This window comes from Varroa destructor, unplaced genomic scaffold (assembly GCF_002443255.2).
Source record: "Varroa destructor unplaced genomic scaffold, Vdes_3.0 BEIS01000005.1, whole genome shotgun sequence".
NCBI lineage: Eukaryota > Metazoa > Arthropoda > Arachnida > Mesostigmata > Varroidae > Varroa > Varroa destructor.
In genome coordinates, this window is record NW_019211458.1 from 1,290,316 (window position 1) to 1,309,471 (window position 19,156).

Genomic DNA, 19,156 nt, shown 5'->3' on the forward strand with positions numbered 1-19,156 from the left:
TAATAATCTTATTCTGAGCATAATCGTAGCACCTTCTTGTATGATAATTACTATTATATTCATTCTGAATTTAAATAGTTTATAATTTTTAAAAATTATAACTATTTTTCAGTATTATAGGCGTGTTCGAATGTATTGCTATTTTTATATTGTCTTTTACTTGTATATTGTTATACTACTTTCTAGAGTAGTTGTAATAAAAGCAACAGTTTGCTTATATATATATATATATATATATATATATATATATATATGTGAGACAATATTAAACAATGTTTTTTGCGATTTGTGCTTTTTTGACGCGTCGTACGTCTTATCTCATAGCGTGCTAACCCTGCACGACTCGTTTACATTGGGTCATTCTAACGGTTTCGAAAGCCCACTTCCTGCCACATCTCCAAAATGCCCGCCTGCAAATGGCGATAACGTATTTCTTTTGGATTTGAAACATTCAGTTGGCCGCTAACGGGGCATTGATTAAGACGTAAACGGCACGAGTCTCGTACTTTTATATCTTATATGCTACCCATTTAAGCTACTCGACTCCCGCTGATTATTTAACATATGGGCATAAGGCTCACTTTTGCGCATATCCATTACGTGCGTATATCCATATGTGTGCAGATCCTGTTAACTTTAATGCACGAGTTTTTTTATGATACGGGCCTTTCTCCATATTCTCGCACCATAATTTTTCTTAAATTCTAAAATTACTGTTGAATATATTTTAATATGTCACGCCATTTTTCCTAACGACGGACATTTAGCCTTACAGCCTTTTTTACTTGCCTGATAATAGAATAGAAAAAAAGTTGTAGAATACTGATTGTGGAATAAGCGAGTCAGAAAAAGCAAATGAACACGCTCGTCGATCACTCAGTCTCCTGATTCGACGGCACAGATCAGAGTTCAAAAAATGTCTACATATCTCCGATTTGTAAGCCGACCCTTCCTGACATAAAGCGCAAAGTCAGTGCCGTCTCAGTGGAAAACGACAAATTCAGGTCGGCCGTTAAATAAGGAGAAAGAAAAAGATGGCTAAAGGTTAAATTTAAAATGAACAATCCAACGAAAAAAGGAAAGAAAGACAACGTACCTCAATAAATTCTTTCTTTATAAAGACGAAAGCCTTTATTTCCTACCTTACTTATGTTGTCTCCCCTTTGGGTACCATTCATCCGACTGCCAGTTATGCAGAACGTGAACTACAATATTCAAGATATCGGTCGACCATCTTGGCAGCCGTTGTATTCGACTAGGGCAGATGCAAAGGGCATTTCGGAGATTGAAAAAAAGCACATGTACGACTGGCCCTCCAAGTAACAGTCTATTAGGTCAGTTGCTAGAGGTCATTAGCTCGTGATTTGCTCATATTTAATAGCGGGTCGTGCGTAAGCCACACGAGTTCAATTGATACACGGTTGTTTAAAACCCCTGGTCAAAATTTCGTTAGAAATACGATAGAAGGGGGAGCTCTAGATCGAAATAATGATCGGTAAAGCTGAATTCTAGTGATTCCTTAATTTTTTCGGAACAGGCAATACGCATGCGTGAGATCTGCTGCTGTCAAAGGCGTTGCATAGTTTGTAAGTAGAAAAAGATGAGCCGAAAATTCACAGAGCATATTATTTAGGTAGAAATGATGTGTCTACGAAACACATGTTGCGTAAATAATGATCGCCCGGATACCGCTATGAATTGTGGCAATATTAAGCGAAATACTTCAAATGAGTTTGTTTACGAATTTTCATTGCTTAGCTCATCCGCCCGTTATTAGGAGTGAATAAGATGATTGTCTTCACGATGCTTCCGGCAGGTCTCGGTTCCTTCGGCCGTCTCCTAGCTTCTATGGCTTCTAAACGCACTAACAGCTGTTGGCCAACATTTTAAGTCGTTGTCTAATTGACCTTTTAGCTAGATTCCAATTAGAGAACATAGCATTTTACCTGTAATGGACGAGTTATTCAAGGGCTAATAATGTTTCCATTCAGAGTTGATCCCGAGGAAGATCCGAATAGGTACAACTAATTGTTTACTTTTCGTGGTTGATCTTCAACAGTATAATCGTCGTTACGAACTGACCTTCGTGCACGGCTGATACGCTCTAGCAATAGAACGAACCGCTTGTTTCGATAGGTAGGCGACAGCTTAGAAGAACGGCAAGCCTTTAGCGGTATAGACGAAATTCCTGTGATCGATCTTTCCGCATTCAGTTTAAAAAACGGAAAACGGCGCGAATGGAGCCTCACAGCTACAAACTAATACCCGCTATACGCTGCGGTCTTGGCGACGAGTGCTACTCCGACAGAAATCAGCGGACGTTTGAAGTTCCCCAATGATTACGTGATGTTGCATCAGCGAAGCACCCGACTCATTTAGGATGTCGTCTCGCTGCCCGATCTTAACCACTAACCGATGTTCGGCCATCGCATCCAGTGACGTAGAACACAACGCACCAGGCAGATCTGGAAGCGCGGATTCGGCACGAATCGTGCAAGAAACTTGCAAAAGTTTTTCGGTTGGTAACTGGTCCCTTAGCACACGTCTTTTGTGCCCTTCGCTTTATTGTGGCGAGAGAGCTTACCATACCTCTCGTAGTACTAACTGATTTCCGTCAGTAATTGTCAGATCGTTCAGCGTTCATCAGTGACATCAATGGCGATAGCATTTTGTTTATCAGTTTCTAGAGAAACGTACACCTTAAAGGATCACCGCTCGATGGAAATGGACTGGGAAACTTCGGCTCTTCCAAAGAGACACGAACTCATTGTCGCGCTGCCCAAACTATTAATAGCCTCTACAAAGTGAGTTCGCAGTGCTGCGGAAAAAGCTGCAGTCTTCAACGAACGTATCTTTCTGAGGACGATAGAGTCCCTACTGTGACCAGCTAGTAATCAGAACAGCAACAATGGATCACCGCCCGCCATAGTTTCCGCTTCTAATGTGTTGGGCCAGCTTGCCAGATCTCTAGATGTCGCCGGAGACGCCAGTGGCAATTTACCGACAACGACAACGACAACGACCGGGGCTAAACTCAGAGTAACCTTACCGCATCGTTATTTGAGATACAGTGACGTGATATCAACGTTTACCGTTATCGGATTTTTCTGCACAATGCGGAGTCATTGCGTTTACTCTAATATGATGGAAAGTTTCAGCGGTCATTATATCTTTATCGGCATTATGTTCTGCTGTCGAGGTGTACTTTTAGTTCCATATATACACCTATAGCCTTATCACAATAGAATCAATAATCGAGCATAGATAATAAAATGAATGGTGTTTCGTACGCGATACAGACACTGTAGTCGCAAATAGCAACGCTCTGTTGGGCGTCAGTGCAATTTGCCAATCTTAATCACTATTAACACCGGTAATATCTAACCCACAGTTTAGCAACCCAATTTAGAACCAATCAACGTACGGGGATTGGCTGCTGTGAACCTTAGCATTGGCTGGATACTAAACGCTTTATTCAAATTCAAAGGAAGGCATATAGAAGATCAATATGCAGTTATCGGACCACGCAACTACGTACGCATGTACCTACGCTTATGAGCGAAATCACCTTTCTAAGCTCTCTGCTGAACCTATGGTACTTAAATGTAGCAAATCTGTGAAACTTGGGTAAGTATTATCAAATCTCTTGGCTAGCTAGATAATTAATTATCCTTTTCAAAAATACTAGTTCTTAGAGCTACGTTTGTGGCAGAAGTCAATTACTTAGATTATATTAGCGCGAGCTTACATATACGTTCAACACAACGTTGGATAGAATGTACACCTTCGATGTTGAACGGACGGCGTCAACAGACGTTACATCGACGAAAAAGTTACCAATGGACCATTCATCCTATGCGATATCGTTTGAATGATTCTTTCGTATAGATCGAATGGACGGCATCTGCTGCATGTTAAGCGGGGGCTTATTCAGTAGTTGGCCATCTAGAAAAACACCATACACCGTGAACATTACCCTGCACGTCCTCTTCCCATTTTCCCCAGAAACGCGACTTGCGTCAGACCCAACGGTACGGCTGAATTGTCATTAATCCACCTGCTTCATATATATATATATATATATATATATATATATATAGATAGATAGCGCTTTGTGCCATGGCTGAGCAAACTATACGGATCTATCAGTACAAACGGCTCAGGTGCCACGATAAGCCTTCTCATTCCCCTTGAATAAATTAAAAGACGCCTTCGTGATTTTTATTGTATTGATCACAAAATTAATTTTTATTTACCTATAAAGCTATCTCAAAGATCTTCCCAATGAAGATTAGCGTACGTCTACGAGTACTTCCCGTCCGATCTTGTTCCGCATCGGAAATTTACGTTAAGAGGTATCAATAGATACAAAGATCAAGATCTAGCGTAACATTTCGGCTGCGGCGTGCACTGTATGATTACATATGATTTAGTGTTTAGATGAGAAATTCAGCTCACTTTCGTTCATACTTCCACTGATTCATTATTTAGCCGCTAAATTTGGCAGAGGCCAAAATTGTACACTTTAGACTGTTGTGATTCAGAGTACACTAAGCATGTTAAATCATGCGCAAACACCCTCTACTAAACTAAATAAATAAAATAGGTCATTGCTATATCGATTACATGTGCCCGAGGGGCTAATACTCAGCGTAGTCTCATGCCAGTTTTTCGCTCAGGTAATGGTCATCTGAGTCCGGTTTACCTTCCAGGCGCTATTTCCATTGCTTCCATTAGATCATCCATTCATGAGCCTCACTGCCATCTCTCATTTATCTTCAATTTAAAGTTGAAAGGCATATTTGGCTTACAAAGCTAAATCTATCAGCTGCACCTTAATAATAGTTAGTTTTTATCATTACTAACGATTGACGTGTACGTATCTTTAAGTAGATCGAATAAATGTATTACGATAGATTACAATCGCGCACAGAAGTCGTCAGAGGGAAGGACCGACGCTTTTTTCATTAATAGATGATTTCGGTTGACGGTTTCTGTTTTTCGTTTGCCGCACGCGTCGGGTGGGAGGCTCATCAAGGTAAGGGAAGAAGTGGACATAGGCGCGGAGGAACGTCCTTAAGTAATTTAAATAAACAAATTAAGAAGAAGGAGGCAAGCCGTAATTGGTGACAATCAATTTAGTTGATGTTTCCTTTTTTACAGAGTTCGTCTATTATGTGCAGGCTGTCGAGGCTTCTGTTTCCGTATTGTTTGTTAGCAGTAACACTAGAGCTAGCAAAGCGTCAGGACCCACTGCCCCTGCGACAAGGAAGAGATACCGGTTATACTATCCAACATTGTTCAGCGATAAATTGAATCAACTTCGATGAATAAAGGAAGAAACAAGGCAAATGAGTGGTAATTATTGTTTGAGTACGTTAATGAAAAAAACATTTCAGGCTTGGGAGACAGGTCACTACTTTGTATTTATGCTGTCGTTTCATTGTGAGTCATATGTTCGACCTTCTACAATCTGTATCAGGACTGATGAGTATGTGAGTGAATGCGGACTTACGAGTCGTCATACAATGCGGTTGGTAAGAGGTGCTTGAATTTTCAAGTCACCATAGCACTGACATATGCCACACATTGTGGATATACTATAGCTTACCCATATAGCGCATGACAACCGTAACTGAATGAAGAAACACAATTGGCAACCCCATTTTTAAAACCGGTCCAGGCTTGGGCCTGAAAATTATCGAAAATATCGTTGTACGTACTACGCCTACTGATTCTTTGGCAACAAATAATTTCACCGTATTTTCTAATAAATAATTCGCAAATGTGACTCTCGTTTCGTCGTACGATTAGCGAGCACGTATTTTTCCTATAGCATTTCATAGAGGAGAAAACTTCTATGAATATGTCACAAAATTGAAACTAAGACGTATTCCTTTCTGGAACCTTGTCAATTTGGTGTTAAAAAAGCTTTCCTGTTAAATCCTTCGAGTGTATAGAAAAAAAAATCTTCACTATGCTTATGAAGTGTCTATGAAAGATTTGACATGCCTGTTTTAAAATTCACTGCCGGTGGCCTCAGTGATTCGAGCGTAAAAAACCAAACGTGTTGAATACGTTTGGCAGCTTCTGTGTGCTTATGCCTGTTTCTCGCCTAGGCCTTCGGCCGCCACTCTGAAGAGTTGTGCACCATTTTGTTTCATGCATTGGATAGACCAACCTTGAAAAGGGCATGTTAGGCAGAAATGTCTTGTTTTTCTCGTTTAGCCATTCAGACCGAACCTGACGACGCTCACGACAACTATATGGGTGCTACAGGTGTTTTAGCCCAACCCACTGACTTTTTCTCTCTATTGCTGGCATGCATGACATTGTTCCTAATTCCTCTGAATTGTTTGGTAGCCTTTCTACATTCGCGTTTATTTCGTTTGTAACGTAGTGGGTCACTGCGTTGTCGGCTGACCGTTAAACCGAAGGGACCATATCGAGTCTAACTACTGGCTCGGCTTCCCCACGTTGGGCGCAGAGTAGACTACCTAATGAACTCCTCTATGCGCCCGGGTCTTATTAGATTGCCGACCTCGTTCCACATATGAAATCTAGTTTCCAAGTGAAGTTGGGGCTAAGCAGATTTTATCGAAACACTGGTCGGCTGATCAAAAGTCGCATCTTAGAAGGAAAGTCCAAAAACACCGTGTTTAGCCTTTTTTTTGCCCATAGATTAAGTGTGCGCGCTCTGTAGTGGACTAGCGAAGATACTTTAATGTGTAACATGTCTGTTGCAGTGAGGTCTATTACAATTTGTTTATGAGATAATGTGAAAGGGGAGAAATAACATTAATAGAATTGCAAACAGCTGGGATTAGCTCTACATAACTGTTAGCTGTTCTAACAGCCGGTAATTACATTATTATATGGTCGGGAAAAAGTCAGGACGACAGAAGAGGGAACCAAAAAAGGCGAAAAGGGCTAAGCATAAGGAAGCACTATAAGTAAGAGAAGAGTTATTTTATAGTGATATAATGCCCTTCGTGTTAATAAACAAGTTGTACTAAAAGCTTTTCGTTCTTCTGCTTCTCTTAATCGACGCAGGTTACTTTGAAGTGTCCTTAAGGAGATGACGACAAAGACAAAGCGAGAAACGACCTTGGCCTTAAGTTTGCCGCGAGATTTTATCCTTCGTTGCGTGCGGAGAGACTCACCTTCGAAGCCTTAGACGACAAAGGCATTAAAGAGAAGAAGCATTTGTCCCCTTCAGTTAATTTACCGTCTCAGCACCAAAACAATATACACTTTTGTCTAATAGATTGAAAAACACTTAATAGTATAAAAAATCAGCTCAGTCTATCAACCCATCTAAAACATTTCTAAGAAGCCGTTTCAAATACTTCAATGCACCTATATTATAATATGACAAAAATATTTTGTCCTTTGAATCTTCAGCCTAAAAGATGTGACCTGCTGAACCTGTAGTATTTATGTACCGTTCATCATAATCATCGTTACTGTTATCACTATCATATTATTGTTATTACTATTACTCTTGTACTACAGTTGTATTGCCTGAACATGTTTTCCGACTATGTGTAAAATAGATGTTACATAGTACCACAAATGTCCACGATGACAGAGACCTTAGATTTTTGCCTTCTCAATTATCACTCACATTGAAAGCTCTCAAATACATTCTCAGGATCGTTCACTAATAGGCCCCATGGCCTTCATAGCTGCTGGAGTGTACGTGCAGCTATCATGGAAATCGATGTACTTCCGCAATTTCTACGCATTTTACTATACATCTCCTAGTATAAACACTATTACGAGTCTAGGGGCAAGTCAAAGTTACGTTTCATATTAAATAGTTGTTTCAAGTCAATAATGTTATAAACTATCCGCCCTTTCCCCCGGTTCGAGCGTCACAGACACCCCAGACGTGCGTAATTATTATTACATTAAATTACATAAACGTATACGTATGTCTTTTCTGAGATAAAGGTGTATTTGGCATCAGTAATGTTTGCATCAAACATCAAGCTATGCACAGATTTACCTATAAGCGGTCTTTAATGTCATTCTGTATTTTCGAACTAACCTAACAGATTCTACGAGTCAGTCCAGGAGTGTGCACAGGAACACGTCCGTTTCGATACTTTGAGACGATTCCGCTAATGCTGATAACTATAGTTGACCAGTTGCACAGAAATACCCATGTAGCCATTGTAGTGTAGTTATTTCATGCAGATCTTACAGCAGTTTCATCCATTCGTTAAGCCGAATTGCTCTCAAGCAACGCCTAAGACATTTATTCATCTTCGTCGGCTTACGCTGAACTTTTTTCCCGCTCGAGGTGGTTATGACCCACCATTGAAATATTACCACGCTCGGGACCTAATCTAGGAATGCTCGTAACCGTCTTATGCAGCAGAGACTCTTGGCCTAGAGGACGCTGAACAAGATATAATAGATACATGATTCCTGCGTGTTTTCGCTGTCTTCAAGGACGCCTAGTGAGATAAAAATGGCCTTTTGTATGTTTTTGAGCTCGCACCACTAACGTTCACAACCACACATCCTCGAAGGACACCTGTCGGTCTCCCAGCTATGCGCAATAGCATGTTAATGTGTATCAGACGATATAAAAACACGTATCAGCAGCAGGTGGTAATCCTACAATGGTGCCTTCAAGAAAACTTGGTCAGTCCATAATTTGAATTCTTTTCATTAACCCATCAGTGATGGAGCATTCCGTCTGCCCACTTATGAAACTTGCTAAAAAATGAGGTGGTCATAAAAAATTCGCTTCCAGAGAGATATCGTACTCACCTGAAAATAAGAAAAGAAATGTCCATATTAGTAAAAAGAGCTGTACGACCAAGTTTCTATTAACTGAGTAACTATTTCTGAATTACCAATGCATAGTTACGGTAATTGCAAAACCTTGTTTGCTTCAAGCGGGCTAAGTGGAATATCCAAGCAATATTTTCATAACGTGGGCAACCGAGTAACGCAAACTGTTTAATGGCCAACTTTTATCTCTATTTCGTAAATTCAGGCTGGTGACAAAAGGACACTAATGCATATACTCTTTCCAGTTTAGTTTAAGCCTGATCTCTGTGTTTCAAGTTTACGTCCGTAATCGCCATCAGGCATTCCATCGGATGGAAGTCTGCCTGTGCCTGGGTTAGAGCCTAGACCACCAATTGTCCCTAAAGTTAGCAGGCAAGTACGTCACCTACTGAGGTATCACGGAGGAGGCCTGGCCAAGATTAACTTACATGACCTACTGCATACGTTTTATAATTCCAACGCACCAAATAAATGTACAATGGCACCGCGACGATTGTACATACTCAACAAACACGATTTTTTGAAACTTCCTGTAAGGCTAAAGCTCAGACGTCATCGGCATGAACAATTCTAATTTTGATGTACTTCAGTCATCAATTCATTTCGGGACTTTTCGGTGAGTAGTAGATCCCTATAATGTGATGTACCCAGTGGCCCTTGTGAAAGAATTCCTTTGAGGATTTTTTCTTGTTGGATAACGGTACAACGAGATCATAGCACGCCCAGGACGAGTACGGTGGAGTGGTGTATTAGAGCGAAAGACGGGATAGATCGTCCATCGTGATTTACATCAACAGTCGTCGTGTTCAAGTTGGGTACATGGATAGGAGCTAGAACTGTAAGCACTGCCGTTAACCGATGATTTACTGACTACGAGCAGACTTCACAGCAGGCCTATTCGGTTCAGCTATTGTCCAATAGCTATTCAACAGGATGCTACATGGATAGTTCGAAAACTACAGTAGTGCCTTGTTTCCAGCCATTGATTTGATTCAATAGCTATTTCCTCCTTAGCAGCTTCATAATCTGAGAAAATTGGCGAGACTACCACTAAAGGTATATGAAAGCACGTCCGACAACACTGTTCGTGTCCTTCCCTATTCATTGGAAAGGTATAAGGGCATAGAATTATTTGCGATCGGTAATGTGGACCTTTCGTTTTGTTTCGTCGAAAACTGCTCGACGCAAATGTCGAATGGCTCCCTATTCGAAACAAGGGATCGTGGCCTTCAACGTTTATTAATCTGGATAGTTGCGTTCGGGTTGTATGTTGTTAAGAAACAGACTCAGGCAACCGCGCATTGCGTAATAACAGAATGCAGAAACTTTCTGTTTTATTGGAGCGTAGTAATTGTAGTGATCCTTACGCAAGAGTTTCTCTGCGAATGTTCAATGTATACTTCTAATAGTTAGCTGTTGGTAAACTGCTGGAAAATGTTATTGTATTCTTTTTTTTTTTTGTACAAACCCATTAAAAAAGAAATTGTAAATTTTTCTGAAACGGTTGATTCGACTCAACTTGTAGCCCAGCCAACAAGCGTGTCCGATGAAGTCGTACCAAACCTTCATTCAGATCTTATTCAGACACTTATGGCTGCGAATCCCCTTGTTAGACTACACTACCGATCTATCCAGTTCTGTGTATTAGTACCGAGCTAGATACGAATGTTTCCTAACCATTTGACTACGACCAGAGTGTGCTAGCCTTCCTGCGGTTGACTAGGCTTCAATGTTGGGAGGATGCACACAACAGCTACTCGAAATGTGAATAGCATATCACGCTCGTCTAAGTATTCGTCCCTGATCACAGTCAAACTTATCCTAACTTAATGAAAACTCATCAGAATAGATTGTTGTGGTACAGTCCAGTAAGTATTTCGGGGAGACCTTTACTAGGTTGCGTATTCCTGCGAAGTCTGTTCTTCTTGATTCATAGAAAATTAGATTCAACCTAATTTTCCTACCGGTATTCCAGCCAGTATTTGGGGTCGTCTATTGCGTCGTTTGAATATGAGCAAAGCCTCGATTTCTACTAGAAGATATCGAGTCAACGATTGTGTCGTGAAAATACACTTTAATTACAGGTAACGTTTACGACGATATAGTACCAAGATTGCTGATTGGTGATCTCCAACGCACGTACTTCTAGACAAATGAAGGACCCACCATGCAATCCAAATGTAGTTTCATAACCAAAAAAAATCGTCCGTCTTCTATAGAACAACAACGTAGTATAGGAAGCATTGTTCCTGATATGTCAATGATTCTAAAATTAGGACGTACTTAATAGAACTCATAGAAAAACCACTGCAATCCAGTTTACGAGAGATCCTGAAGACAATGTCGATAATTATAGCTTGCTTGTACAGGACAACAGGCTTCTTTGAGAAAATAGTGGATGGCCATGTTGATAATGAACACGAAAAGGGCTTTTATACTTTAAACTGTTGATTTGTCATTTCAGAAATATAATAATTACGATAGAAGAGGGACTTACGCACCCGATGTTTAGCGCTCTCAAATAAATTTTATTTTTAATTTATCCAAGCGTAAAATATTGTATATAAACACCTGAGGACTTCAGAGCATTCTGTTCGGGGAAAAGCTTACATTACAAATGGCCATAGGAAATGTGTCTTGACGGTTCACAGAGAACGATACGCAGAATTATGTCCAAGGCAGAGACTTCAACATTCCCGTAATCGAATTTTTTGCCATCATACTGCAATAGTCGTTTTAATTTTAATTTGCCTTACTACCATTGTCCTATTATTAAAATTGCCGAATTCTACGAAACGCTTTTTCAATAGCTTAGCTTTACGCATGCACGACTGTGTAGTCTAACGCAGATCGAAGCTTTTGACACATGCAAACAAGTGTTACTTAAAATTACTGAACAAATAAAAAAAAACCGTCACATAAAAAACATAATATGATTTGCTGAGGTCATAAACTTAGCTCCTATAACCGAACTTTACCGCATACCGAATAGGGATGGATATGTTTGATTGTGCCCGAAGATCTACCCGTAGTTCTAAATGCTACGTACTCTCATACATTGACTGTTGAAACCAAGAGCGTTAATACATGGACACTGAGCAGAACGAAGCAGAACACTCATTACACATACGAGTCATACCATTTATGCAAATATGAAACTGAATAAAATATCAATACCCTTAGAAATTATGCAATAGTAATGATTATATAGCTACTACCGTGGTTTGACATGATGGGCTTACGTTTAATAACAAAAAAACAAATCCAGATAATTTTCTAATTCTGCAAAAAGATTACTCATATCGATTCCATTGCCAACTGCAGCTCAAGATAGTTGAGACACTCACTGTTCAATGTAACAAACTTGCTAACCTATTAATCGGGCTGTTGGAACGGCGGGAACTTGTACCGATATAAAGTTTCGTCTCAAACCTACCGGGCATATGCAATCCGTTTAATAATCAAACGTTATGGAATGACAAGGAGTTACATAAAAATTCGAAGATATCTTCTTGTACAGATATCTAATACGTATGTAACGTATATGACGCATTCTTCTTGTAACTTCATTTATTGGAAGATTCGATTTATGCGATGTTCCCATGTCCATCGTCCATATTTAGTTGTCAACCGTCGACAATTTGTATCTTCACGTTTCCTTTTCGACGACAGGGGCAGTTTTGTAATACGGGTTAACTTAATTATACGAATTGACGCGTGTCTTCGCGAAAATTTCAAAGACTAAAGGTAAAAAAAAAATATATATATGTGTGTGTAGAGCAATCTAGAATTTCGGCTTCTAGAAAGCAATTTAGCTCCGATGCTGAGATAGACTAACTTAACTAGAGATAGGTAAGCATTATTGTATAGCTAAGGGATGAACTTGATTTAGAAAAGGAAGGTACGTAGTTTCACATGAAAGCAAACGAATAAATGGGCCGACCACTTTACGTTGGCCCGATTCACTGCCTGTTTACCGGAAACGTTTGATTTAAGCTGTTAGATGGTTAGAGACGAGAAAAAATACTATTGGCAGCTATAGAAAAAGGGACATTTTTGTCTAAATTGCTTTAGATCGCTCGTTGCGTTACCTGTTACACATGACGATAAATAAGCCTAATTATAGCGGGCTATAGTTGCAGTTATTATAAACGGGACATAGGAAAAGAGAGCAAATGTCTTAACTTTCACGGAACGGCGTATGGTAGACGCTGTTCACGTATAGCCAATATAATGTTGGAACGATGGTTACTATATATGTAAAAAAGAGGTGGCTCTAGATACGATACTAAAGAGTAACATCGATCTAATTCAATTGAACGAGTAGGCTAGCAGCACCAGCGACTGATAAAATAATCTAAATAAACTTTGCCCACGGACTGTTTTTTGGTTTACGGGCTTAAAGCAGAATAACTAAATGTTACGCCAATTCCCTAGCCTAAATAGAACAAGCTTCTACTCGTATATGCGGTACATAAATATCGTTGAAAGTATGGATACTGCCAATATCTATCGTAATATATTTTTTCATGTGTAGATTTCCCCTTTAGATATAGTTATATTATACACTTGCGCTAATGACCATTTTATCAACGAAAAAAAACATATGCAAGTTCTTTTTTTGTTTTAAAATAAAAAGTTTATAGTTAAAACAAATAATTTAAATACATTTGTCGCTTTTATAGTAGGAGGGGTTCGAGTTTGAGCGCCACATATTGAAGCCAAGCACTGACAGTGATCTTTAGAAGATACAGCCAGCTATAGGAAAGCGTTTTCCTCAAGTTTCGCTTTTGTCGTTCATTTTGATTCAAACTAAAATTCACCAGCTACTTACCTTTCAGTATCTTTTGTGAGGGCTATAACTTCGCAGCACTGATGCCCTTGCAGTGTATAATACTGTCGGCACGGTGAGCAATCATTTCAACTATTTTGTAAATAGTACCTGCACTCAAACGGTTAAACGTAGCAGTGCGACAAGCTGAAATCATGATCTATAGTAGCCTAAAATATCTCCGGCTTTACGCAGGAGTTCAATTTGCGATCCTATAATTGAGAGTTAAGCGCGTTACCCACCTGTTATCGAATCTAAATTTAGTTTAAAGTCCAATATAATGCCCATCCTTTATCGTAATCTCGGGCCTGGAGGTGCGGAAGCAATACTACCTCAACGTATAATTAAATCTGAATACTAGTTTATTGGAACTTAAGTATTTTCTAATGATGAAAAAATCTGTTCGAGCTATTTGTCATGATGTTTTTTTTAACTGGGCTTTTTACACTAGATGATTTAATGGATGCGTCTGATCACGAATGAGTTTTCTTTTATCCATAGGCGGATCCAAGAACGCGAATCGTGTTTCTATTCAATTACCGATCAGGCCTACCTTGGCGTAATACCTGCTGCAGGTACAGTTCGACGTGCACTGCAACAAACCAATACATAAAAACAAAGTTGCAACAGGCCGTACGAGGCCAGAGTAGCAGCACTTTGACCGATTGGATAACGGTTCTGTTTGGAACTACGCTATGTATTTCCCCAAGTCTTGGGGCTCTGATCGCCATCGCTATAAACCCCAACACTAATTGCGCATTTGCAAGCGCGCACAATTCCATCTCTTGTCTAACTACGTTCGCTACCTTCTATGACGGGGTTTCATTATTTTGAGTCGTCAAAAGGTATCGTCGGTGCTGTCGCCAACGGGTAGCATGATACGCGTACCTGCACACGTATTCTTCTTCAAGATACGTAGATTAGAACGTACAGCAACGCACCGAAAGACCTTCGAAAACAATCAACTACGAGCTCAAGGGAACGTTCGTAACTTGCTCCATTTTACTAAGCAGAGCCTGCCTAAATTCTTGAAAAACTGCTACTTACCGACAAAAACCTTTGGGACTGAAAATGCGAGGTCGAGGTCCAAGCTGTCTATACGTTCACTGTGGTGTCCTGCTAAAATATATAATATCAAGTAAATATCGTGTTTATCAGTAATTACTTTTGAGATCAGCTTCTAGCAAAGTTCAAGTTCCTAGGCTGTCTGTATCTTATACTAAGCACTCATTGAGCTTGCTCACAGGAGTGTCAGTGAAATGATATATATGAGCGAGCTCGCTACTGGTCCAGAGTTCCACCTAAGCGCTTGTTCCTTTGCTATTGCGTTGTAAGTTTGTCACAATCACGCAACATTTATATTAGTAAGTTTTGAATTACGGTGACAGACATTTTTATATGGGGTTTTGTACCGAAAACACGAATATTTGTAATGGACCAAAGTATCGCTTAGATCATGTCGGAAAGTTCCTTTTTCGTCATGCAAAACTTGAATACTTCGATGTAAACAATATCTGTACTGTCTTAGGCATAGTGTAACAGAGCTGATTTACCTATACAAGGACAGATGGCAGATATTTCAGATGCGTAGTTGAGATAAATGGAATTAATATGGACGATAGTCGATAAGGTAACCATTCATTCCGATGTAACTGGTCAGGGACTTGACTGCCATGTATAATTCATGGAGCGCCCACAAGCGCCACGTATAACTGGCCACGCATGAAGCGATCTATCTATCGATTGAGTGACTTGGGAAGTTCATCAGATGAATGGGCCGCACTCACAAAGTACTCGCCGTCAGTCAAAACATAGCTTCGGTGCGACTATGTCATCCCCTGTCGATCTTATGTGGACACTGACCGCAGAAATTTTTACTTGGACCGTTAATAAACAACGCAGATATCTCTAAAAGTTAATTTCTAATAAGAGCCATTTATTCGTGTATTAAATCCAAAATTACGCGACGAAAGGAAGGGCGGCCGTCGGTTCAAAAATGACAGCCCTTCAATTATTTACTCATATTTATTAGTTAGTCCTGTTATTCATCTGATACCAAGTTATTTTTTATTTGCATTATACTGTTATGTAGAGCCAGTTATATTCGCGCACCTGTAATCTTTTACTTAAAGAACCTTATTGCGGAACCAATCACGTATACAACAAATAAAACTTTTCAATAGAGCTTATAGTGTATAGTCAGATCCTCAGTTGCGTTACCTCACCTGCGTTACTCTTATATAAAAGACAAGTGTATAATCGAAACTTTGTATGGCAGATTGCACACTCGGACCTCGCGCGTGTCGCGCATTGCGTAAATAACCTAAGGGAAACAAAGAAAGCGTATCAGCTATTACACTCGCTTATATGGCCATAATCTACCTTGTAAGGATTCAAGAAGGTCTCGAGTTCCTTCAGGTTCGGTGTTTAGTGAACAAAATAGAAATTATCAAAAAGAAGATGCCTATGGTAGTTTTTAAACGTGGACAAGCCAAGCACCAACTTGGCAATCTAAGTGGCGAGTGGTCATGATATCAGTCAATACTGTATAACAGAATTTTTTTAGCCTTTTTACTGGGTTTCCGCCGTTTTCACAGTCCAATCGAAGTAAACAAAGCCGAAATGATTACTAGTCGTTTTATCAACGCTATATGAGTGTGAACTATTTGCTTGTGATACCAAAAGTATTTGATAAATTAAATGAACCAAAGATTTTTTGAAATTTACTCTAAGTCGCTTTGAAATTGGAAGCACTTCTTCGTTGTTGTTGATTCACAAGCGATTAAGCTTCAGATGTCACTTAGCGCATCGAGTACTACTGAGTTACTCCCAACAACTTTATAAAGCCACCATGATCAGCTGTTCCGTCATGGGGATATGTCTCCATATAAAAGGTCAATCATTAATGGGCCAGGTTGTTGTATGCCATTGGCCAGACATTTGTCTCCTAGATCGATGTCCCCTGAGAAAATGTTGCCACCCACATTATGGGTAAACTGGCTAACTTATACATAATGTTTGATTACATGCTTTTTTTCTGTCTTTAGCTTACTACTTATTGCTGTCAATCTTATCGAACAACTAAATCAACAGTGATACAGACAAGTCACTACCTACTAGTGCGTAGGCGTATAACCTCCGGGTCCTGGAAGGCCGCAGAAATTAGGATCTGAGCAACTTTTGAGCCAGCAGCAAATCACTCACACGAAAATATTGGATCAAGGGTAACCCTCGTTGGTACGCAGTGTCCCTTTCCGGCTGACCGACTGACCAAACCCTTGTCAAGCTCAAGGCTGACTTTGGAGTTCTGCGATTGCCCATCCGCCGCTTCTCTTTGTTCTTCTTGCCTTTCTTCAGCTAGAAGAGCAATAGCAGCCATTCGTGAGGGGGGGGGGGACGAAGACAAACTGTGGTTGTATTATTTTCTTCTGAAAAAGGAAGGAGACGTATAGTGAAAGGAGAACGTAAAGCGCGTGGACATCTGGGAACTACTTTGGGAAGAAAGCAGGGGAAAACTGCTTAAAACTGTTGTGACGAGTAAACCCGGACAAGCTCTTCTACGTTTTCCTGGCGATGGCGGCTGTACGCTTACCCTGGCGTCCGACCTTCCATAAAACTAAAACTATCGCCGATATCTGTCCATGGACTCAATCGGCGCTTTCCCAGCCGTACCGGTATTCTTAGTCTCGCACCGGCCAGGCTAATTCTTTCACTGTAGCATTTGCCAAAACAGCAGAAATACTCAATTTGGTTCGTTGTCCTTATTTTGGTCGCCATCTTCGCAAAGTACGCATGTGACACTGTTTGGCTCTGCTGATGTTTTTTGCAAATATTACATAAATATACTTTTAAATAAATAATAATATAAATATTATTTAGCTCATGCTTAGCTAAGCAAATAGAAAGTACGTCTACTTTGCGGAAACTTGAAATTTCTCACGACGCGCTATTTTTCTTCATTATTTTTATATATAATAGTAAAGTATAATATATATATAATATAATAAATCATGGTAATGCATTTTATCAAATAGAGTGAGAGGAACACTCAAATAGAAGAGTAGGAAGAAGAAATTATTCCATTGCTACACAGGAACTGTACCCAAAGCTTTCAGGTTGGGTATAACTTATTGGCACAATGCTGTTAAACATTCGTTACTTGTTTCCTTATCATCAACAGTATATGGCTTGTTCCACTGAGGTTTCCGAAGGTTAGTGGCCAGTTAAAACAAAAATCAGCACTATAATAGAAGATGTCTGTAGTAAATTATTGTCATAGAAAAAGCGATCACAATCTGAGCAGTGCAAGATTCACAACTTAAGCGACGGATGTTCCGGGCCATTGTGTCTATTCTGGAACGCCTGTAGAGCAAAATGGGTCCAAAATGGGCAAACAGGACACGAGGCAAAACTCTTTACTGTCGTCTCTCTTTATATATAAACTTACCGACAGGGAAAGATCAGGATTGTAGGTTTGTAGTCTTGCCGACTGCCATAGGGCAAAAGATAGAACGGTGTAAAAGGGTCCACATTAATTAGTGTTGTACTTTTAATTTAATCAGAAGGGAACCTTGATGGAGTTTTAGCATTACGAAATGTGGTTCTTGGCTAGGATATTTATATAATTTCTTGTCTTATCGGATACCAGTATGAAAAATATCCGCACCTTTTTGTATGCATTTTATAATTCATCTGCGTTTTAATAAATCTAGCGGCTTAATAACAGGCACATACAACGCGGTCGAAAAAGCAATGGAAACTCAACTATGAATACCTCCTGTAAATCTTCATCTACAACCCTTATTCCTAGCTAAAAGCAAAAAGTTTTGTTCAATGTAGGTTCCATTGGATGCATGCCTCTTCACAAACATTTCCGCTATACACACCCCTCCATGCACATGGTTCACGTGCACAATTATGCATACGCGCGTTCGCTCATCCTGAGTGCGCTATGACTCTGTGCTCGAAAACTGCTTGCCCGAAAGCTCACGCGTCAACCTGTGGTACTGCATCTGGATTGGCGAGAACCACTGGCAACGATTCGAGACGAGCTCTTTTTCTGTTGGAAAAGCCTCGCACTTTTTTAGTGTATATAGCTTCTATGCATGATTGCACGAATTAAGCGTATAGTTGTTGTATATAGCTATATTCCTCGTAACCTTTCTGCTTTTTCGGTAGTCGCTCGCTTCTTCTTCTTGTGAATCTTTTATGAATTCTATGGCTCGTAAACCCATACCGTCACTCTATCTTAGCTTTAGCAACTGCCTGTTAGCCAGCCGGCCTTTGCCGATCAACCCTGCTGGCCGCGCCGCTTACGCTACTCTTCAGAAAGGTTTCCAAGTCGTGTTATACACGCACAGAAATACAACGGCTACATCCGCAGTTCCTACCCTTTGCTCCTTGGCAATCCTTAAATTAGCGTGTCTCCACGTAGGTATGTTTCGACTCTATCAAAAACAGTGTCTACAGGTATGTCATAAAATGTTAAGTGTGCACTTGATTTTTTTGCTATATATA

At 40.0% G+C, this 19,156-nt stretch overlaps 1 protein-coding gene and 1 long non-coding RNA gene across 9 annotated transcripts in view; one reads left to right on the forward strand and one right to left on the reverse strand.

The window, feature by feature from the left end:
* LOC111251007 (calsenilin-like) overlaps positions 1 to 19,156 on the reverse strand; it is a 108,656-nt gene that overhangs the window by 78,949 nt on the left and 10,551 nt on the right. For 2 of the 8 annotated variants that reach the window (XM_086989495.1, XM_086989494.1), the window contains one exon: positions 14,687 to 14,758. The exons of 5 other annotated variants lie outside the window; for them this stretch is intronic. In XM_086989495.1, the coding sequence (XP_086845621.1) occupies positions 14,687 to 14,758 (72 nt within the window). The remainder of the gene's footprint in view (positions 1 to 14,686; positions 14,759 to 19,156) is intronic. One more of the 8 variants, XM_086989496.1, reaches the window with a different exon arrangement.
* LOC147755160 (uncharacterized) lies at positions 857 to 7,996 on the forward strand. Its single transcript, XR_015327899.1, has 3 exons — positions 857 to 3,627; positions 5,164 to 5,358; positions 7,054 to 7,996. It is a non-coding gene; the product is annotated as an uncharacterized LOC147755160 (long non-coding RNA).